Source organism: Vairimorpha necatrix, chromosome 5 (genome assembly GCF_036630325.1).
Source record: "Vairimorpha necatrix chromosome 5, complete sequence".
NCBI lineage: Eukaryota > Fungi > Microsporidia > Nosematidae > Vairimorpha > Vairimorpha necatrix.
Window position 1 is genome coordinate 708,282 of NC_088820.1, and position 19,608 is coordinate 727,889.

General features: G+C 29.1%; 11 protein-coding genes across 11 annotated transcripts; 7 read left to right on the forward strand and 4 right to left on the reverse strand.

Moving 5' to 3' along the window:
• Positions 1-62: 62 nt before the first annotated feature.
• VNE69_05121 (DNA polymerase alpha catalytic subunit (pol1)) lies at positions 63-2,966 on the forward strand (the record flags this gene model as incomplete). Its single annotated transcript, XM_065473603.1, has 1 exon — positions 63-2,966. The coding sequence occupies one exon, from the start codon at positions 63-65 to the stop codon at positions 2,964-2,966; it is 2,904 nt and encodes a 967-aa protein (XP_065329675.1).
• An 82-nt stretch (positions 2,967-3,048) lies between these two features.
• On the reverse strand, positions 3,049-4,065 carry VNE69_05122 (asparagine synthetase a (ASNA); the record flags this gene model as incomplete). The annotated part of the gene is made up of 1 exon (XM_065473604.1): positions 3,049-4,065. One exon carries the CDS (start codon positions 4,063-4,065, stop codon positions 3,049-3,051), a length of 1,017 nt encoding a protein of 338 aa, XP_065329676.1.
• A 2,622-nt stretch (positions 4,066-6,687) lies between these two features.
• On the forward strand, positions 6,688-7,269 carry VNE69_05123 (ADP-ribosylation factor-like protein; the record flags this gene model as incomplete). The annotated part of the gene is made up of 1 exon (XM_065473605.1): positions 6,688-7,269. The coding sequence occupies one exon, from the start codon at positions 6,688-6,690 to the stop codon at positions 7,267-7,269; it is 582 nt and encodes a 193-aa protein (XP_065329677.1).
• Positions 7,270-7,445: 176 nt separating this feature from the next.
• On the forward strand, positions 7,446-8,381 carry VNE69_05124 (uncharacterized protein; the record flags this gene model as incomplete). Its single annotated transcript, XM_065473606.1, has 1 exon — positions 7,446-8,381. The coding sequence occupies one exon, from the start codon at positions 7,446-7,448 to the stop codon at positions 8,379-8,381; it is 936 nt and encodes a 311-aa protein (XP_065329678.1).
• Positions 8,382-8,393: 12 nt separating this feature from the next.
• Positions 8,394-8,684, forward strand: VNE69_05125 (DNA-directed RNA polymerase III subunit (RPC9); the record flags this gene model as incomplete). Its single annotated transcript, XM_065473607.1, has 1 exon — positions 8,394-8,684. The coding sequence occupies one exon, from the start codon at positions 8,394-8,396 to the stop codon at positions 8,682-8,684; it is 291 nt and encodes a 96-aa protein (XP_065329679.1).
• A 224-nt stretch (positions 8,685-8,908) lies between these two features.
• Positions 8,909-9,898, forward strand: VNE69_05126 (WD40 repeat domain-containing protein; the record flags this gene model as incomplete). The annotated part of the gene is made up of 1 exon (XM_065473608.1): positions 8,909-9,898. The coding sequence occupies one exon, from the start codon at positions 8,909-8,911 to the stop codon at positions 9,896-9,898; it is 990 nt and encodes a 329-aa protein (XP_065329680.1).
• A 141-nt stretch (positions 9,899-10,039) lies between these two features.
• VNE69_05127 (H/ACA ribonucleoprotein complex subunit CBF5) lies at positions 10,040-11,077 on the forward strand (the record flags this gene model as incomplete). The annotated part of the gene is made up of 1 exon (XM_065473609.1): positions 10,040-11,077. One exon carries the CDS (start codon positions 10,040-10,042, stop codon positions 11,075-11,077), a length of 1,038 nt encoding a protein of 345 aa, XP_065329681.1.
• Positions 11,078-11,282: 205 nt separating this feature from the next.
• Positions 11,283-12,248, reverse strand: VNE69_05128 (proliferating cellular nuclear antigen 1 (PCNA); the record flags this gene model as incomplete). Its single annotated transcript, XM_065473610.1, has 1 exon — positions 11,283-12,248. One exon carries the CDS (start codon positions 12,246-12,248, stop codon positions 11,283-11,285), a length of 966 nt encoding a protein of 321 aa, XP_065329682.1.
• An 82-nt stretch (positions 12,249-12,330) lies between these two features.
• On the forward strand, positions 12,331-14,049 carry VNE69_05129 (ribonuclease Z; the record flags this gene model as incomplete). The annotated part of the gene is made up of 1 exon (XM_065473611.1): positions 12,331-14,049. One exon carries the CDS (start codon positions 12,331-12,333, stop codon positions 14,047-14,049), a length of 1,719 nt encoding a protein of 572 aa, XP_065329683.1.
• A 341-nt stretch (positions 14,050-14,390) lies between these two features.
• Positions 14,391-15,740, reverse strand: VNE69_05130 (serine/threonine-protein kinase (RIO1); the record flags this gene model as incomplete). Its single annotated transcript, XM_065473612.1, has 1 exon — positions 14,391-15,740. The coding sequence occupies one exon, from the start codon at positions 15,738-15,740 to the stop codon at positions 14,391-14,393; it is 1,350 nt and encodes a 449-aa protein (XP_065329684.1).
• Positions 15,741-16,148: 408 nt separating this feature from the next.
• Positions 16,149-17,357, reverse strand: VNE69_05131 (uncharacterized protein; the record flags this gene model as incomplete). Its single annotated transcript, XM_065473613.1, has 1 exon — positions 16,149-17,357. One exon carries the CDS (start codon positions 17,355-17,357, stop codon positions 16,149-16,151), a length of 1,209 nt encoding a protein of 402 aa, XP_065329685.1.
• Positions 17,358-19,608: the final 2,251 nt, after the last annotated feature.

Sequence of the window (19,608 nt, forward strand, 5' to 3'; positions counted from 1 at the left end):
TGTCTTTACATCGATTGTGACAGTTTTATTTACATTTTCTTATAATTTCTTTTTTACCCCACATGTATTTTTATTGTTACAACTTACAAAGCTTCTTACCAAACACAATTTATTTGTACGGTAGAAAACTGGAAACAGACTCAGAGAAAGATCTCGACAATATAGAAACATTAAAATCTACACAACTGAAACTTACAGTAGATCTAGTAGACTCTCCTCTTTTAGCAGTCTACAATAATAATAAAGAAATTTCTTGTTTAAAACAAGATCTTATAAATTATTACGGGACTATGAAATTTATAGAAGAAGACAAACTTGTAAATATTTTCTACGATGATTTGGGTAGAGAAATCTCAGTACTGAGATTTCTACCAGAAAAAAAATCAAATCTAAATTTCAAGAGTGAATTTTGTAGTAAAATATTTTATGAATTTCTGAATCCTCTGGAGACAGCTTTAATTTCGAAAGATATCAAACTTCCTTGTGTATTGAAAATTAAAGGGAATAAGACTTATATAAAATTTACAGATTTGGAAAAGAGGATTAAATGTAATATGCCAAGATTAAATTATGCAAGTATAAGCATAAAAATGGAGAATTATGAAATTATAAATTTCGTAATTTGCATAAATGGCATAAAATATTATTCAGGGAAATCGCAAAATATGAAAAATGAAAGACCTAAATCTAAGGATAAAATCAATAAAGAAAATGATATCAAACAAGAGCAAATTATATTTAAAGATAATAATGATTTGATAAATAAAATAAAAGATATCATTTCTATGGAACAAATAGACTGCTTAATTTATTTTAATAACTTAGGCCCTTTGAAACTTGAATTCCCTAAACAAATCATCTGCGACATGTTCCAATACGCCACTGCTAACATAAAATCTAGAGACTTCTCAATATTAGAATTATGTAAATACTTTAAACTTCCTTATGAACACACCACTGACCTATTTATAATTTCCAAAATCTTATACGATTTATTTATAAAATCAAATGCCTTGATTTTATCTAAAGAATTATCCGAATTATCAGGCTACACAATAAACAAAGTATTAAACAACAACAGAGCCGAAATTATAGAATACGCTTTATTACACGAATTGTATAATAATAAATATTTACTGCCACCAGAGACGACAAATAAAAGTGAGAAATATTTGGGAGGACTTGTACTTGATCCAGAGACAGGAGTTTATGATGAATTGGTCTTGTTATTAGATTTTAATTCTTTGTATCCTAGTATTATACAAGAATATAATGTGTGTTTTTCTAATCCAGAGATATTTAGAAAATTAAACTCGACAACTTACAAATATGATTCAATAACTGACACAACAACTATCTATGACGATAAACAAGATGCTATTGATAAATCTATGGGAATTTTACCTAAAATATTATCAAACTTGATAAAAAGAAGAAAAGAAGTCAAAAAACTTATGAAATCAAATACACACTCGAATATTTACAATATAAGACAACTAGCCTTAAAAATCCTTGCAAATAGTATCTACGGATCCTTGGGATACCCAAACAGTAGATTCTGTAATTACAATATGGCGTCATTTATAACAGAAAAAGGAAGGGAAATATTACAAGATACTAAGAAATCTATAGAAGAAGATTTAAAATATAAAGTAATTTATGGAGACACAGACTCGATAATGATAAACACGGGATTAAAATGTACAGAAGAGAATATTAATAAAGCCAAAGGGATATCTAATAAAGTTATAGAATTGATAAATGGGAAATATAAAAATGTAGAGATTGAGTTAGAGAAGATATTTGTTAAATTGTTGATATATAAAAAGAAGAAATATATAGGCAGATATATAAATATTAAAGACACTTCTCCCGACATGAAAGATGCATTATTTAATAGTGAAAAATCTGATTATAATAAAGATGCACTAAATTCTAATTACGATAACAGTGGGTTATCTTATTACAATAACAGTGCGTTATCTATTGAGAAAATTGCACTAAATTCTAAATACAATAAAGATGCACTATCTAATGATAATAGTCAAAATGACAGATTTAATACTCCCTTAGATAGTTTGTATGATATAAAAGAAGAATATAAAGGCACTGATAGTGTAAAAAGAAACTTCTGCCAAGCATCTGTCGACATACTAAACAAAGTCAATAAGATTTTGTTGGGTACAGACAAATCAGACTTATACAAAGTCTTAAAAGAAGAATTTGAATTATTAAAACACAGAGACAAAAAGGACTTTATAATCCACAATATGTTAAACAAACCCTTGTCCCATTACGCTTCTAATGTACCCCTCCCTTTCATACACCTCTGTAAAAGACTCAAAGAAAAAGGAATTATTTACAAGACACATGACATGATTTCTTATATTATAGGCGAATCAGACAAAGAGAAAGATTTTTATAAGAGGGCATTTCTCCCCACGGAGAAGTGTAAGGTAGATATAAATTATTATATTAATAACCAGATACTTCCTCCTCTACTAAGGGCCTTGTCTATTAGTCATTATTCCATAGAGAGGATTTATAGAATATTCAATATTGAGTACAAGAAGACGCACTCCCAGAAGATATTACAAATTAAGACGGAGTGCTGTCAGTATACACAAAATCCCAGTATTACATGCGGCCAGTGTGGGAATAAACTAGAAGAGGGTGTTTATTTGAGGAATATAAGGGAAGTTATATGCGTAGAAATAGAGAGGAAGTTTTCTCTGTGTTTTGAGTGTGAAGATTGTAAATTACAATTTGAAGGGTATTTTGATAATTGCCTGTACTGCATGAGCGAGTTGAAGTTTAAGCCTAAGAATGAAGAATTTGATACATTCCTTGAATATTTAGTGGGGAAGTTTACTAGTTTGGGATATTTTGAAGTAGTGAAATATGTGAAAATGCATTTAGACAATTCTGAATTTCGTATGTACGACATATCACAGTATTTTACATAATAAAGTTAACATTTAAAAATAAATACTATTTAATATAGAAATAAAATTATAATAATAATAAAATTTATTTATTAAATTTCATTTATAAAAGATTGATGTTTCTAGTGGCACAATATTTTTTTGTTTTCTCGTCCCATTCTGAAACTTGTACTTCGCCTATGTGAAGTTTATCAAGCAGAAACATGCACACCCTTGACTGGCCAATACCCCCGCCTATTGTAAAAGGGAGCTCATCATTCAATAACATGCTATGAAACTTGAGACTAGTCCTGTCTAGTGCGCCGGCTTCTTCTAATTGTCTCATGAGGCTCTCTTTGCTCACTCGTATTCCCATAGAAGATATTTCATAAGGAATGTCTAGTAGCTCATTGTAAAGAAGAATATCTCCATTTAATTCCCAGTCGTCATAATCGGGCGCCCTTCCATCGTGGCGAGTGCCTGAGCGGAGTACTCCGCCTATTTTCATTAAGAAGACGGCCTTGTGCTTCTTGACACACTCGTATTCTCTTTCTTTTGGGTCAAGATCGGGATACTCGTCCTCTAAATCTTGTGTAAAGATGAACTGTATGTCTTCTGGTAACTTATGAGTCAGCTCTTGGTATTCACTTCTTATTAAGAAATCTGTCTCTTTTAGACTCTTGTAAATATCCTTGACTGTCTTCTTAAGGTACTCAATGTTCCTGTCTTCTTCTTTTATTACTTTCTCCCAGTCCCATTGATCCACATAGTACGAGTGTATGTTAGACAAATCTTCATCAATACGCAGTGCATTCATGTTTGTGTATAAACCACTGTACATATCAAAATTGTACTTCTTAAGGGCGTGTCTCTTCCATTTGGCCAAGGAGTGTACGATCGTAGTAGTCGGGCCAGTCTTGAGATCAATCTTGATCTTCCTCTCTGTGCCATTTAAGTCGTCATTGAAGCCCGAGGAAGAAGTGACCATAAGAGGAGCAGAGACGCGTCTGAGATTGAGATTCTTACAAAGAGCATCTTGGAAAAAAGTACGAACTTTAGTGATCTGGTCTTCAGTGAGTATGAAATTGGTTTTTTTGTCTTGTGGTTTGACCTTGTCAAACTTTGATTGATAAAACGACATTGGGGGATTAAACAAAATTTGACTTTTTATACTTGGAGATGTCAAACAACATGTCAAACACTTTTTTTATCCGTAAATTTGTATTTTCTCGTAAAATGAAAATTTTAAATTTGAGTTGAAATTTTGACATCTATCAGTTTTTATTTAGTAAAATTCGTTTTTTTTGTATCTTAATATTTATTAGATCAAAATGTGGTCTAATAATGGTAGTCATTATTTTTAAATATAATAATAACTTCATAATTTAAGATAATAATGTATTACAAGGTTTATTTCGTTATTTTATGCATTTACAGTACCATGTTTATATTGAATAATCGCCACCTTATATAAATTCAAAAAAAAATTCATTGAAAAAAATCTTCTCTTGCTCTTTTTTCTAGCATGTCTATCATATTTCAGTACACCGCAAGGCAAAAATATCTATTATCTAGACATATAATAGCCAAAATACTTGTTTTGATTAGACAATCTACAAAATAAAAAGAAAAAAACACATCTTGGTCATGAAAAGAATACTTTGATGAAATAAAACTGTTAAGAATAAGAAGTTATGTCTATAATTGATGTCAAGACCATTTATCTTCTTTAAACTTTCCGCGGATAATGAAAAATGACCTTATCCATTATGAAAACTTATCAAGATTAGGCTGAAGTAAGCATTAGCTACAAAAAATCGATAATGGGTTTTTTTGCCCCTTTTTTTTAAAAATGGAGGAAAGAATTCGGACAAGAGAAGAATTGGAGATCATGTATAATGATTTAATAATAAAGAAACAAAATAAAAAATGTAGCGTCTGTAATCAATAATGAAGCAAAGAGGGGAGCAAAGAAGTCTCATAAGGTGTCCATGGAGCTCATGTAAAAACACAATTTTAATTTGGAATGGAACTTTCTTTCAGCAGTCAAACTAAATCACATTACAATATTACAAATACTAAATTTATGGATTTTAGGTTATTCGCGTAAGTCCATTTCTCATGTTTTAGGTTGTACTAAACCTTCTATATCTTTCGTGCTAAAAAAAGTAAAAGAAATGAGTCTTTATGATAAGTATTTATCTAGTATAGGGACTATTGGAGGCGATAATACTATAATGGAAATTGATGAGACTAAGATTGGGAAGAATAAATACAATAGGGGGAAGTAAGTAAAAGGATTTTGGTGTTTTGGAATGGTCGAACGTACCATCCAACGTAAAATCATAGTAGTATATATTAAGAAAAGAAACAAAAGGACACTTACTGAACTTCTTTTAAAATATGTAAGTAGAAGCAGTATTATATATAGCGATATGTGGAGAGCGTATCATTCTTTAAATACAATATTTAACCAACATCATATGGTTAATCATACATTACATTTTAGAGATCCGAATACAGGAGTACATACCAATACCATAGAAGGTAATTGGAGATCTTTAAAACAATCTATACCAAATAGAAATAGATCATCAAATAGCGCTAAACTTTATTTATTTAGATATATGATCCAAAGAAACTCCACAACTTCAGTGTTTGAAGATTTATTAAAATATTTATTCTAGTTTTTATTTTTGTTCCTTCCTCATCATTTTCTTTCCTCCATTTTTTAAAAAAAGGGGCAAAAAAAAACAAAAAAACCCTATATCGATTTTTTGTAGCTAATGCTTACTTCAGCCCAAGATTATTTCAAAAGAACATAATAGTTTATTTTTAATCCAGTTCATGCTCCTCTCGGATTATACGCTACGTCTTAATCAAATAAATATGTTCCATTTATTGTAATTGCGAAATGCAGTTAATATATTGGCCACAACATGATGGTATATCCTAATATGCTTCGGTATTATTTCCTAAATATCCTCAACCTAGTGTCGTATGAGTGTTTATAGGTTATCAAGAAAAAAACTAGATTTTTTAATTAGTACCTACCAATTACAATTAATATATATATATTCAACTTGTATATTTTGTCCAGAGAATTCTGTTCAGCTGGAATCGAAGAAAGCCTTTTTTTTGTTACATGAGCTTTTTTCGATATTGAAGATATAGTCAAATTTATATTGTTTGAGTATTTAACTCGTTAGAAATTCATTTAAGGGTGAGGTGGTTTGCACAATCATCTATGTTTTCATAACACTATTTGTATTCATGAGTATATCGCTTTCACTTAATGCTAAGTTGGCCTAGTAAATTTATTGTGCTGTTTTTTTATGATGGATGCAACGGTTTTACAATGTAAATCAAATACATTCGACTATGAATCGTTTTTATCTTTTGTCAACTCTAAACGATGTTTAAATTCCGATAGATTGGTTTTCTTTCTTTTATACCATTAGATGGCTTTTAATTTCAAACTTTTATTGCTCTATAGAGTTTCAAACATGATAATTTAAAATCAAATATAGCGATCTGAAAATATTACATTGTAAAATTCAAACATCCCATACGGAATTTCTTCTCCTGTAATATTCATATAATTATAAAATAAATATCTAATTATTACATTATTATTAGTAATTTGTCATAAATCAATTCTGTCATGTTCCATGTACCAGTAGATTTTATCCATTTTTTATGTACCAATAAATGTCGGAGATCATATTTTTTATATTAAAAGTTATTTTTTCACAATCAAATTATGTCAATTTGTTCGCAGACTAAACAACTCTTAATAAATTATTATCAGAAATTATTTGTCCCCAAATTCAGAGTTTGTGTCTTAGGCCTAACTAATTCTGCTAAATCTTCTACAATATCTTCTGTATTCAATATTTCTAATTATGACAATACTAAAGAAATAAATAAAGTAGATTATAAAACTGATAATGTCATCTTCCACATATACGATATAAAAGGCGGAAGAAAACAGAGAAGATTCTGGGACTACTTCTATAAGAGATGTGATGTCTTGGTATACTGTGTAGACCTCAGTGCATCAGAAGAAGTCTGGGAAGAAAGTAAATTCGAATTAAAACAATTAATTCATAGAAATAGAAGGAATATGAAGAACATGCTAGTACTGGGCACTAAGAATGATAAAGGCCGGGCTATGGAAATAGGGGAGATGATCATGAAATTAGACCTTACATCTATATTTGAGGTAGAAATTGCCTGTTTTTCTATATCTACGAAAGATAATACGAATATTTCACTTGTAGAGCCTTGGCTTTTTGAGCAGTACAAAATTAAAGGCACACAGTCGGCATTTCAGTTATTCTAAAATAAATTTTGTATATTTATAATATCTCTAACTGTTCTTATACAATCAATACATGTACATTTATATAATGATCTTGAAATGTCTTAATTGTTTTCTCAAAATGACTCTTGTTCTTAGTTATATAATCAAATCTAATTTGGTTTTATAATATCTTGTTTTTTATCTTAATACCCTTAATGGCATTTCTTTATAAAGGCTCAATTATTGAATTCAAGGATGATTTAGAATATGACTACGTAAATATAAATGGAAAGAGAGTCGATAACACACATTATTACATTCCTCTAGAATATAAAGAAATTAAGACGTGGGATAATTACACTAAATTTGTACCTTCAGAAGATAATCTGCTTTTTATAGACTACATAAAGAAAGTCAAGTGCGATGATCAAATAGGAATCTTAAAATACAGAGAATTCGAAGGTCCTTTTTACAAAGAAGAAATTGTACTACAAGAAACCTGTAAATTAGAATATCCTTTCTTATTTTCGCAGTATTCTGATGGAGTCAGTGTCTATCTTAAACTTACAAATGTAAAGATAGAATATAATTTAACTAGTGACGGGTTTCTAAGGAAATATGAAGACAATCTTTATAAATTGACTGACTCGACTACCTTTTTGATAGATGGCGAAAATGGAAGAATACACTTTTCTTATACAACAAAATCCACTTGTAAATACAAATTCAATATAACACAAAGTCAAGTGATAATATTCCCAGATTTACTAATTGATAAATACATGACACTAGAAGATAAAAAGAAGAATGAAGTAGTAGAAATGTACAATGAAATGATAAACAGTAAAGAATTAATTCTCTATAGAACATCAGAGAAAGGATTAGAATCAAAATATCAAGAAAAAAGTGCATACAAAATTCACGACACAATAATCTACAACATAAAAAACAAGAAACAAAAAGTAGATCTAGAAAAAATAGATCTAAAAGAAGATCGACATTTGTTACGGGAAAATGACACAGAAACTTGCAAAAATATTAGCGAAAAAATAGAACTGGGAGAAGACCTACAATTGGTACGGGAAAATGACACAGTAACTTACAAAAACATGAAATTACTGATAAATTTCTTGGATTTACCAAAAAATTGATCCCCTTGAAAGATGAAAATTTTGAAAAAAAATATCAAATTTTTTGCAAATTATGAAATAAATCAAGCATTAGAAAATGACACTAGTAAATTCGTAGATCAAGTCAAGACATTTTGTACTTCTAAAGAATACAAACCAGACATATACACCAAATTAAAGGAATACAATTTGGTAGAATTTGAAATATTACAGTTATTAAATTTGTGTCCTAAGCAGCTAATTGATTTATCTCTGGTTATAGAAGAAATTGAAGAAAGATACACAGAAGAGAAGCTTGAGGAGATTTTAGAATTATTCAAATAAACAATTATGAAAATAAATTGTATACTATTATTTGGCCTGTTGTAATTACAACGTGCTATAAGATTAAATATTTTTCATATAAATTTTACGATTTTCTTATGTCATCCTATTGTGCTGAATATTATGTGTTCTTTAGGTTAAATCATGATCTTAACTTTGAGTCTGTCTTTTTACGGACTTATTTATCTCATCATAATATTTTAAATTATCTCTACCCTTTTAGTATGACGAAGGACACTGAAATAGAAGATATTTCAAATGAGGATATAACTAATATGGATGAAGTGGAGACAGTAATTTATACTCCTAATCTGGAAGATGAAGATCTAGAATGCAGTGACGAGGTCTATGACAGTCTTGATTATTATGACATGGACTGGCCTTCACAGACAGTGACAACATTTAAAAATAAATATGTTTTAGTGGGCACAAATCCAGACAACGAGCCGGGAAAACTCAAAGTATTTGATCTTAATAAAATGGGACAAGAAGATTTTGAGGTCAATTCACTGACTGCCAGTGTCTCTTACAATAGAATAAGGACTAATGAAAATATAAATTGTGTCTCTGATACCACGTTCGACATTTACAATGAGGATCTGAAATTATTAGAGTCTCTTTCTTATGACAATGTGGATTATGGACTGTGTTCTACTTCAGAATCTTCAATATTCTCTCACGATAAAGGAAATGTTTCTATTTTCACTGACAGAGTAACTGAAACAAGATTTGTTCACTCAGATTCTATAAATTCTCTAAATTTCCATAATTCTCTAATTTACTCTGCTTCTTCCGATAAATCGTCCAAGATCACAGATTTAAGATCTAAAGATGTCGTGTTTCATAAAATTGAAAAGGCAGAAATAAATGCAATAGACACAAATAAAGACAATCTTTTTGCCATGGGGGATGATCTCGGATCTATAAAAGTCATCGACATGAGAATGCCAAAAAATGAAATAGGAATATTCTGGCATAAATCAAGTATCTCATCTTTAACTTGGAAAGATTCAGACATTTTCTTAAGCACAAGTGATGAACAATTGTGCATTTTTGACACTTCACTTGAGGACGAATGGGAATATGAAAAATATCTTCTTTTTGTACACCAAGGACAAAGGTATTACAAAGATGTGTGTCTAGTAAATAATCTGGTAATTACTACGTCAGTGGATGGACTGTGCTTTTTTACTCCGATCTCATTTTCAGAATAAAAATATTTTTTTTTATTTTATGCTATTTCAAATTTCTTTTATACTTTTAAATTTCATGCAAAACAAACAAACTGCTTAAAACAAACAAACTCATGAATAAATGTCTCTTAGACAGTATTAATTTTTTTAAGCCCCTTCTAAATGACATTAGATTCCGAAAATACGTCGCCTCTTCTCAAAAATTTTGATTCTATGATTATTAAAAGTACTGATTTCACACCTATGAGTTGTGGCTTTTTACCATACCAAAGGCCATTAGATCAACATTTAAATTATGGCATTGTTCATGTTGATAAAAGTTCGAATCCCAGTTCCCATGAAGTTGTCACTTGGGTCAAAAATATTTTGAATTGTGAAAAAACTGGTCATTGCGGAACACTCGACCCAAAAGTGAGTGGTGTCCTTACAATATGTTTAAATAGAGCCACAAGACTTACTAAAAGCCAACAGACACTTGGTAAAGAATATGTCTGTGTTATAGAATTTGAAGACAAACCAAGTAGAAAAGCTTTTAATAAAGCAGTAGAAAAACTTACTGGTCTTTTGTACCAAAGGCCGCCTTTAATGTGTGCAGTTAAACGAGATCTCAGATTGAGAAATATTTACAAAATTGAAATTATAGAATTTTCAAAGAGTAAAAAACAAGCTCTTTTCAAAGTTTCTTGTGAAGCTGGAACTTATATTCGTACTTTGTGTGTTCACATTGGTCTTATGATGGGTTGCCCCGCTACTATGGCGGCTCTGCGTCGAATTAGAAGTGGGCTGACTGAAGAAAGTGAATGTTTTACTTTGCACGACTTAAAAGATGCGAAATATGTTTTTGATCGAAATAATGAAGAAATTTATTTAAGACGAGTAATTCGACCATTAGAAGAAATTCTGGTAGAATATCCGAAAATTATTGTAAAAGATAGTTGCATAAATGCGCTTTGTTATGGAGCCAAACTATGCGTGAGTGGAATATTAAGATTAGATCCTAATATAAATATAGGGCAGACTATAGTTGTGGTTTCTGTCAAGGGTGAAGCAATTTGCCTTGCTGACACAATTGTAAGCAGTGCAGAAATATTAATGATGGATCATGGGTATGTTGCACAGACAAAACGAGTCATCATGGAGAAAGATCTGTACCTTAGAGGGTGGGGAACAAGAAAAGAATACGAACTTTTGTGCGAATAAAAAAAATTAAAAAATTGAAATAAAAAAACTTAGCTTTTAAAAAAAATTAAGCTTTAAAAATTTTTAGTTATAAAAAAAATTTAGTTTTTAACTTTGACTACTCTTAAAGCCACGCAAACAATCTTTAACTAAAAATATGTCTAAACTATCCCGACAAAAAAATAAAGCATATAAAATTCAACATTTCAAATTAATTTAAACTTATTTAATTATCTGTTTCTGTTTTGGGGGCAATATAAAATCTCATATGTCCCAAATCAAATAAATTAAAATCAAAAAACACTGGTGTCTCTTCACCAAGATGTAATTTAATCTTAGAACATAATCCCGCAACTTTCCCAATTATTACAATATATTTCATAGCCATTTCTTTTTTAATTTCTGACAAGACATTTATTTCTACTTCCTTGTCGTCGCCTTCTTCTAGCGTCATAGCCGCGGCAGTTGTGTCGCCTTTTTGTTTGAAAGTTATCATGTTTTTTCTTGCTTCAATTGTAATAAATTCGCCGAAAATACCAATAAGCTTAGGTAAGACCATAAATTGTTGAGCGTACATCGTCACTTCTGCCTGGAAATCAAAAGCAGGCATTTCAAAAACTTCATTGTCAAATGAATAAAGACTCAATTCCCAATTTAAAGTATATTGAGAAGATTTATAACAAATAGACAAGTTTTCTGGGTCGTCATTACAAGAAAGATGAAGACTAGAATCAGCAGGAAAACTTAAATCTTTTAAAATTGTAATCAAGCTTTTGACTTTTACACCAAGTGTAATGTCTCTGTCACACCTGTATTTATCAAATAAATTTTTACTTAAAAAAATGTCAACAAAGACTACATGTAAAGAATCCATGACTTGCATTTCTAGACCTTCAGCACGTGCTTTGATTTCTACGTGATCAACAACTTCAGAAATACTTTCTAAAGTTTTTCTTAATAAACCGATTTTACCACCAGGGAAAACAACTTGATTTTCTATTTTTACTGCTGCCTTTGTTTGGTCAGTACTTGTCAAATTATTATCTGTTTCCTCGTTCCCATCCGAGTCTTGTAAATTATTTCCATTTTCGTCGGTGTCATGATTTTTTTTTGTAATTTTCTTTGTTATTACATTATTGTTCTTGTCACGACCTTTTTGCACTTGCGGGTGTGAAATTTCCAATTCGAACATTGAGGGGAATAAAAACTCGAATTTGAAAATTCTGAAAAAACATGAATCAATAAAAAAATCTTGCATTTTCCATACCCTTTAAATGATTTGTTCTTTAAAATGTTTGTCGACGAAAAGTGGTAAATCAATTTTATTAATTTTAGAAAAAAAAACTTACGTTTTTAATATATTTGAAGGGTTTCAGAGATATTGTATAGAAGCAAATATTTCATTGAAATTTATTACTACTGTATTTATTCCTAATAGAGAAGGCATTCCTCCTTTGTGTGGTCTTTATCTTACCCTGAGGGATATGAATGTTAACTCTTTGAATATTGTGTGTTCAGAAGATGTAGAAAATCTCATCAAAAAAGCGTTCTCGTTTTGTCCACCGAATTCTTTGAAAATATTGTTTATTAGAGATTTTTATGATGATGAATTTATCACTGTAACTGACCAGTACATTTTACAAATAAAAAAATTTAGAGGCAAATTCAAAATAGAAAATATTCCGGAAAATATCCCGAAAAAATTTTACAAAGAACTTGTTCTTGGTAAGAAAATAACTGTTGAGGGTCAAACTTATGAAGGGTCTGATTTTTTAGAACCAAGTATTAATTTTAAGAAAATTTTTATTTTATATAACGGTAAATTAAAAATTGAAGAAGGCAGTAAAGTGCTGTGTTTAAGGATGTCTGACTATAAAAGATTAAAATCTGAAGATACTTGGTATGTTTGTGGGTCAGCTGGCATAGATTTTGTCTCACAATATAATTTACTAAGAGGCCTTCGTGATATTTCAAAGGATTACCACCTGCCTAGGCTTTTAAAACAAAGACAAAAAATACGACGAACACGACAAGTCAACAAAAAGTTAACGTACGACATTTTAGAACCTTGTAGATTTTTTAAATATTTACAATCAACTGATTGTTTCACGTATAAAAAAGAGGCGCTTGGATTTGTTTTAAACAGAGGCGTACGAAATGTTCCTTTGGTAAATTATCAAGATTCTGATAATTTTTTAACAACAGACGAGAATTTCGCTCTTATTCTCGGATCGGGCTGTGCTATTCCTTCAAAATACAGAAATGTCACTGGTATTTTCGTTTTTATAGAAAACAAAGGTTTTTTACTGGACTGTGGGGAAGATACGGTCAATCAGCTTTTAAGACTTAAAGGTTCTCAATGTCTGCTTGATAGTCTTGATGTTATATTTATTAGTCATTCACACGGAGATCATAATCTAGGATTGATAAATTTGCTTGCCAAACTAAACCACAAAGTTATATTAATCGCTCCTCAGTGTATTATTGATTTTGTAAGTTCTTTTTGCGAAAATGTAGTCACATTCGCTACTAATAAAGCCAAAGAATTAGAATACGAACATGGCGTATCATCTTTTAACTTTCCTGATGATCTCGAAATAAATGTGTGTGGTTGTGTTCACAATTTAGACTCGTGTTCTGTTTCTATAAAATATAAAAATGTCAAGTTTTCATATTCTGGTGACACAAGACCATCTGAACTATTTGCATGTATGGCTTTTAACTCTGATCTGATGATTCACGAATCAACATTTGAAGACGATAACTTAGATAAAGCCTTAAAGACAAAGCATAGCACATTGGGAGAAGCGTATTATATTTTCAAGAAATCGCAATCTAAAGAACTTCTTCTTACACATTTTAGTCAAAGGTATTCTAAAAATTTTATGGCGAATAATTTAGGAATACCTTGTCATGATTTTTACAAATATAGAATTGGTAAAAGCGAGTACAAAGACAAAGATATAAATGAATATTTAAAGAATTTACAATAATAAAATTTGGGCAATTTTTTTTTGAAATTTTTTGTTTTTTTACAACAAAGAAAGATATTTAAAAAAAAATTAAATTGTTTAGTTTTATTTGAGGTAAAGGCGTAGGCAGTATAGTGGTATAATTAATATAAGATACCCTAATATTTAAATTTTTAATTTATAGAAAAAAATAAATTTTTTTTTAGTTTAAAATAAATAAACAAAACAAGATTCCCACAAAAATTTTATTATATTATTGCGTAACAAAGTTATTGTTTGCAGAACTTTATACTTTTAGAAAACTTTTAAAATTTTTTTATTTAGATAAATTTGTTTATAAAGATAAATTTTATTTGTTTTTATTAGTTTTTCTTTTTTTTTCCTAAATATTTTTTTAAGATTCTTTTTTTCTCTACTTTACTTATTTTGTAAGCTCTTCTTTCTTTATTAAATTCTTTGACTATCTTCTTCTTCTCTTTTTTACTTAACATTTCTTCTTCATTATTATTTTTTTCTTCACTAATATTACTTTCTAAATCTTCTTCACTAATCGAATAAGAATCATCATCAGACATTTTCGAATCCATAAACATTTTTACATCTTCGAAATTTGTAACATCATCTAGTTTTGATGGTATAAATGTGTTTTTTGTTATTTCAAAATTTTTTAAGTATTCAGGTATTTCTGTATCTGTAATTCTAGTAAAAAGATCATTAATATTTTCTACTTCTACTCCTAACTTTGTAAAGAAGTTATTTACATTGGTTATATCAGTAATAAGAAATTCTTTCGCATTTATATGATCTCTCTCTACACTTTGTGATACATCTATAACATACACAATATTCTCGAAATATAATAAATTCCACTCACTTAAATCTGCGTGGATGAGATTACATTTATTGTACATATCGAATATTATTTGTATGACTTGGTTGTAAACTTCCACTGGATCTTCAAACGAAGCGTCTCTAAGGCGGGGAGCTGGAGATCCTATTAGATTCATAATCAAAACATTCCTTTTTAAATAAATTGGTATAGGAGACGGAATATTAAATTTATTCAATCTTTTAAGATTTCTCACTTCTTTTTCTGCCCACAATTTTATTAATTTTCTACTATTTTTAGTACAAAAATTTTTAAATCTTTTTTCACTTTCCAAATATCTTTCTCTATCTTTAAAATTCATAGCAGAAGTTTTATAAATTTTTATAGCGACTTTTACGATTTCTTCTGTTGGTTCATTTTTGTCTAAAATTTTTTCTTCGATGATTTTTTCGGTATTTTTGATTTCTTCTTTATTTATTATGACATTTTTATCTTTTTTTACTTTTTTTCTTAATTTTCTTTTACTTAAAGTAAGAGGTGAATTTTTGTCAATGAATAAATTTTTTATTTCGTTTTCTACTTTATTAATTTTAGTATTTTTTATAATTTCTTGCAATTTTTTAGGACAGAAAATATTTTTATTAGTATTTTTTTCATCTAACAAATGAATATTTTTTACATATTTGGAATAAATTTCTGTACTGGCGTATGCCAAATAAACATTGGCCTCTTTACCAGTAAAAATACTTCCTTGTAAATCTATAATTTTTTTGCGTGCTACAAGTTTATTTAGAATTGAGATTGTTTTTTTGTCTAGTACTTTGTCTATTGTATTTCTATCAGATTTGTCTTTTTTCTGTTTTATTTCTTTGCACTTTGTCATGGGGGCAAAGAAAGTTTTAATTTGTCAGTTATTAAAAATCATGATAAATTATAAAAAGAAAATCAATGTGTAATAGAGCTACGATTTTATTTATTTTTTTGTGGAAATTTATTAATACCGTTTTTAATTAGTATAATTGATAGTTTATTAATACCGTTATTAATTCAAATTAGTAAAATTTATTAATACCGTTATTAATTTAAGTTAAATAATTTTTTAATATCATCATGTAACTAGTAAAATTAAGTTTGTTATAATGTTTTTAATAAATAGTAAAAATTTTTAAATATACTGTTTTTTTTTACACAATTTATATGTTGTCATAAACAAACAAATACTTCGCAATTTTGTTTAATACAAATAAATTTTAATTTGCTACTAAAGTGAAGAATAAATGCTTTTTTACATTTAATTTTTTTTATTTATCAAATTATCTACCGTTGTCTTCAACATATTTATTTCTTTTAATAAACTCACATTCTTCTTTTTTTCTATCCCAATTTCTTCTTTAAACTCGTTTTCTTGCATTTTAATTTCATCTCTCAAATTTTTCAATACATTTTTACATGTCTCTATTATTTTATCAGATTCATTTTTCGGTAATGTTCTCGTTCTGAGCATTTCTATCTCAAATTTTTGTAATCTTACTGTTGTTTCAAGTTTTATTATTTCTTTTTTTAGTTTTATTTCGTTTTCGATTTTATAGTTCAGGTCTTGTAAAATTTTTTCATTTTCCCAGTTTTCAGATGTTTTTTTCTCTTTTTTTGATGATTTTAAAAGTTCTTCGGTTAGTTTTCTTTTTATAGATTTATTAGAAGTCTCTGATGATGTGCTAGATGTTTCTTGTTTTATTAGTGCGTCAGTGAGATCTTGTTTTACTTGTTGTAGGTTTGATTTAATATTTGGAACAGGGTCGATTATCTTTTTACGTGGGGTTACGATAGTACTGAATCTTTCTTTAAGAATGTTTACTAATTCTTTTTTATTAAGTTCAGGGTTATTATTATTATCAAATTGTCTTATACCTAAATTTGTAGTATCTAATTGTCTTATACCTATATTGGTATTGTCTAATTTCGCAGTCTCATTTTTATTTATAACCAGATTTGAATTATCTAAATTACTTGTCTCTAATTTTGTACTATCTAATTTACTTATATGCAATTTTGTATTATCAATATTATTCATACCTAAATTTGTTGTATCAATTTTACTAATACACGATTTTGTATTATCTATTTTACTTTTCTTTAGTTTTGTTTTATTTATACTTGTTTTAGTATTATCATCATTTAAGTTTATATTCTGTTTTATAATATCTTTTCTTAGTTCTGATTTGTTAATTGTTGTGCTATCACTTATGTCGCTAATATTAACTTCTTCAATATAAAAAGACTCTCGCTTTGGTTTCTGGAATATATTTTTATATCTTTGATATGAAATATTATTATCAAGATCAGAAGTCTTTTCCACTAATGTGTTCTCTTTGTTTTTTATACTTGTTGATTTTTCTTCTGTATTTTGGTTATAAGTCTTCCACTGTAAATCAGAAGTCTCTTGGTTTTTATGAATATTCAGAATGCTGTATTCGTCATCTGTGTTTTCATTTTCTTTCATCTTAGGGCACAAAAAGGCAAGGAAAAAAAATATTGAATTTTGTTATAGACAACTTAGGTAGATGACGAAAACAAAGTGTTCCAGAACATAATAAAAAATAATCAATTGAAAACATCCATTGTGACTTTCAATCGTGTTATTTTATTTTTGGACGGAGTATATATAAAATTTGTTTTGATTTATTCTATCTACATTATAGAGATATCTTTTTTATGATATACCTTCTTAAATTGTTGTTTACATGGTCGCCTTTAATTGTAAATTGACTGTGGCAGAACATGGTCAATTCTCTAAGATTTCCACCTGAAGTTCATAAAAGGTTTTTATTACTATAATGATAATTTTTAAAAAGTTGTATTTAAGTCCCTCGTGGAATAAGTCTAGACATCGCTTTCCTTCTTAAGGTGCATTGTATTCATGTTTTATCTCCATTTTGAAAGGAGACAGAGCGTCAATTTAGCATGGCTAGGTTTAGCCCCAGGCTACCAAAAGTTTGTATACTTCAAAATTCAGTTGGTACAACTCAGGCGATATAAATTTCGACGGCAGTCATTTAGTTGATTCAATGAAACTTGTGTGGATCACCCATAAGGAGATTAGCATCTAGTGTATAACCCCAACTTAAGGCCAAAAAACTGTGTCGCCCATGTGGTGTTTAATGATACATAAAAAAAATCTGATGGGTATGGTAATAAAAACCCATGGCTGGTGCATTCTAGAGCTAAATAAGAGACTGGACTAAGTATCGTAATATAAAGTCTCATAGGCCCTATAATAAGAATTCTGTAACACGGTGGCTGAAATTAATAGATGTCTGGCGTTGAACCAAGGCCAATAAAAATGCCGGCCTGTGTCAAGAACCGTGTTTGGAATACAGATGATTGTGGGGACCATAAGTTAGTAGGGTAATGTATCTACTCGTGTTATAGATAATTATGCCCGTTTAGTATATCCGCTGTGGGGTTGCTCTTGACGCGATTTGAGGTATAAATGGAAAAAAGATTCCTGAAGCTAAAATTCATTGAATTCGGTGCTGCTTGCTACGTTAGCAAGTTATATATGGGAGTTTAATGAGTAAGAATTATACAATACCAGTTAGACAAAATTTACACTAGATACTTCTGCAATGTAAGGGTTCCATATTAATCATACTTGTTAAGAAAATTAGTATTTAAGATTTTTTCTAATTTCTTTAGTTTCAGATCATTATCGATTTGTACTGTAATTCAATTCCATTCTTATGATTGGCGTATGAAGACAATGCTAATATTCACAATGTGATATAATATACCAGAACATATTCCTTAGATTTAATTATTTAAAGTTAGATGACTATACACACGATGTCTGTTAATTACATAGTTTTTACTTTCTATTATATCGTCTTATAAATTATATTTATAGTTACAAAATTATGAATTACCTATAAATTTATCATGCGTTTGTAAAATAAACAAGAACTCCATCCTTAAATTTCTATATATGCGATTGTTCAATTATTTGATCTCTTCTTTTCATTTGAATCGAACTCTATTATTTTGGGTGAGACAAGACTTTTTAATTTCTAATTATTGATAAAAGAAAATTTTATCGAAAAGAGTAGTAAAAAGTAGTAGGATTTTTCCGTTTTGCTAGAACCAAGGTGTAAAATATGATTTTTCACATTAGACACTCTTCTTTTAAATTTAAATCTAAAAAGATCTTTTTTTCTTTAGGTTAAACTGTTTTTGGGTATATGGCCGTTTGGAACCCGCATTGAGAATTCAAATTAAGGGAAAAAAAACAAGACTTAGCAATTTATTTTGAAAAATACAAGAAGATGATTTAAAGGTCGATTTTCGGTATTTGATAAGAACAGAGGAACAGTAAAAGGTACTTATAGTGTAGTCCCGGGGTTGTTCCATGTCTAGACCAAAAATCTCTCTTGGAAAGAAACCAAAATCTCTCAATTTGTGTGGTATTGTTTTTGAATCGTTAAATTTCCAAAAAAGACGACGCAATCCACAGTCCTGTGCTCCATCCCACTGATTTGTCCAATGCGGCATCATATGCTACCATTGATAATGATCACAATGTAACTGGTAATACATGATGTTGTATCAACCAGGAGAATATCCGCATTTCTACTAGACACAGGACAAATAATACACTGATTCTGCATTATTCAATTTTTGACTAAACTTTTATTTATTTCCATATTCAAAAACATTCACTTTTTGACAAGTTTTGTTCTTACCAATTTTGTCATTTT